This window comes from Lactuca virosa, chromosome 1 (assembly GCF_052849685.1).
Source record: "Lactuca virosa cultivar CGN04683 chromosome 1, Lactuca_virosa_CGN04683_v6, whole genome shotgun sequence".
Taxonomy (NCBI): Eukaryota; Viridiplantae; Streptophyta; class Magnoliopsida; order Asterales; family Asteraceae; genus Lactuca; species Lactuca virosa.
This window is the reverse complement of record NC_136426.1, coordinates 25,797,319-25,799,139: the sequence shown is the minus strand read 5'-3', so window position 1 is coordinate 25,799,139 and position 1,821 is coordinate 25,797,319. Positions and strand designations below refer to the sequence as shown.

Below are 1,821 nucleotides of genomic sequence, written 5' to 3'. Positions count from 1 at the left end.
AAGGTTGACATAGAACTGCTTGTAGGAGAGGCTCTCCGGTTCGTGTACACTTCAGACCTTGGCTCGAGCACCACAGTTGGTATTTACATGGCTATAAATAAGTTATTACGATATCATTTCATTACAGTTATTTCAGTTATCTTAAGTTCTAATTTTCTGTTGCAACTCGATAATATTTTTTTAAATCATTAAGATACGAACCTAACTCGACCATTGTGTTCTTGATGCATTCGTTAATAATTCATTATATTTCCACAATTTATTGTTGTTTCCTTTCATTAAGCAAGACGCTTGTATGGTTCTTAACCACATCACATATGATCCCATTGTAGAAAAATTGGGAGCTCCGTTTATACTTTAACTTTAATGAGTGAAGAAGTAACATTACCTAAAAATAACAGATCAAAAGAAAGCCAAAATTGTAAAACTTAATCATAACTAAAAATCAAAATCCAGGCAGACATGCAAGAAAGAAGAACAATACATATTACTGCAGTTTCTTCTATAAACTATGTCTCTTCTTTTACCACAATTAACCAACATGTGAAGGGACTTCATTGATTCCGTTTACCCCTGCCACCACCACCACGTCCACGCCAATTTCCACGACCACCACCACGTCCTCCACCTCTACCACCATGACCACCACTACCCAATGCCTTGTTGACATCTGGTTTTACTGCCATGCTTTCCGGCAAGGGTAGGATGTGATCCACACACTTACGGAAACTGAAATCTTCAGCAGACTCATCCTCTCTGATCAAGAAAAAGCATCGGCTTTTCCACTGTGGGTGGTACCTCACTTGGAACGCATTCACTCCTCCACCAATCTTTTTATCTGCTTCTAGGTGACCCTTTTTTAGCAAATCCAATAACATTGCATGCTCATACTGTATCAAGTCAAAAAGAAATATACATTAATAAGTTAAAGAGATTCACTTAAATATATCTGTCCATTGTTTGGGGTAGAGATGGAGCAAATGAAGTTAATAATTGTCAGATATAGATACATATGTTGCTATAAATAAACAGGTGATATGAAATCAAAGAAACGTGTAACTTTTCTGAAATATCAGTCACTCTTGCAGATCCATCATGATGACTATACCTATTTTGACCATGGAAGGAGGCAACTTAACTTTAAAAAGGTTTTTACACAATAATATGTCGATGGAGGTACCTTGGTTATCAAATTGTTCTTCAAAAACTACTGAATTCATATTAGACTCACTTTCAGTTGATCAATCTGCTTTGTAGTAAATGATTTTCAGTAAACTTACTAATATAATACTGCTTCTCTTATCTAATATGATAAAGACAAACTTGACGAAATAATATGATTAAAATCAAGAATAAAGCCAGATACCTTATTGACGTTCAGATTTGGAGGCCAAAAATGGAGAAACTTGAAGAAGTAATCAAACATCTGCACAGAGGTCTCAAAGTTCTTATACCCAAGAGCCACCGGACCACTCTTTGCTGCATCTTTCTCCAGTCTCTGTTCTTCCACGGACTTCTCTTCCTGGTCCACCTTAGCCTTTTTCGATTCGTTTCCGTCCTCCGAAGATTCGGCCGTCACTCCTTCCTCCCTCTCTCGTTTACCGCCGTTAACCGCAGCAGCAGCATCGGAATCGATGGTTTCCATGTCCATCTCTTGAGGGGCTGCTGATGAACCATCTTTTATTGCGTCTACAAGTGTGGTCTCGGGGGCTGCTGCTACTTCTGCCATTACTACTGATTGATCTTCTCTCCCAGTGGCTATGGCGGAACAGGAAAACCCTAACTTTAAACCCTGGTCCTCATAACAGCACTTTTATAGGT

At 38.6% G+C, this 1,821-nt stretch overlaps 1 protein-coding gene across 1 annotated transcript; it reads right to left on the bottom strand.

The window, feature by feature from the left end:
* Positions 1-408: 408 nt before the first annotated feature.
* LOC145155468 (DCL-like protein) lies at positions 409-1,821 on the bottom strand. Its single transcript, XM_079075603.1, has 2 exons — positions 1,367-1,821; positions 409-890 (listed from the first exon to the last, which is right to left on the bottom strand). The coding sequence occupies exons 1-2, from the start codon at positions 1,727-1,729 to the stop codon at positions 555-557; spliced, it is 699 nt and encodes a 232-aa protein (XP_078931729.1). The 5' UTR covers positions 1,730-1,821; the 3' UTR covers positions 409-554.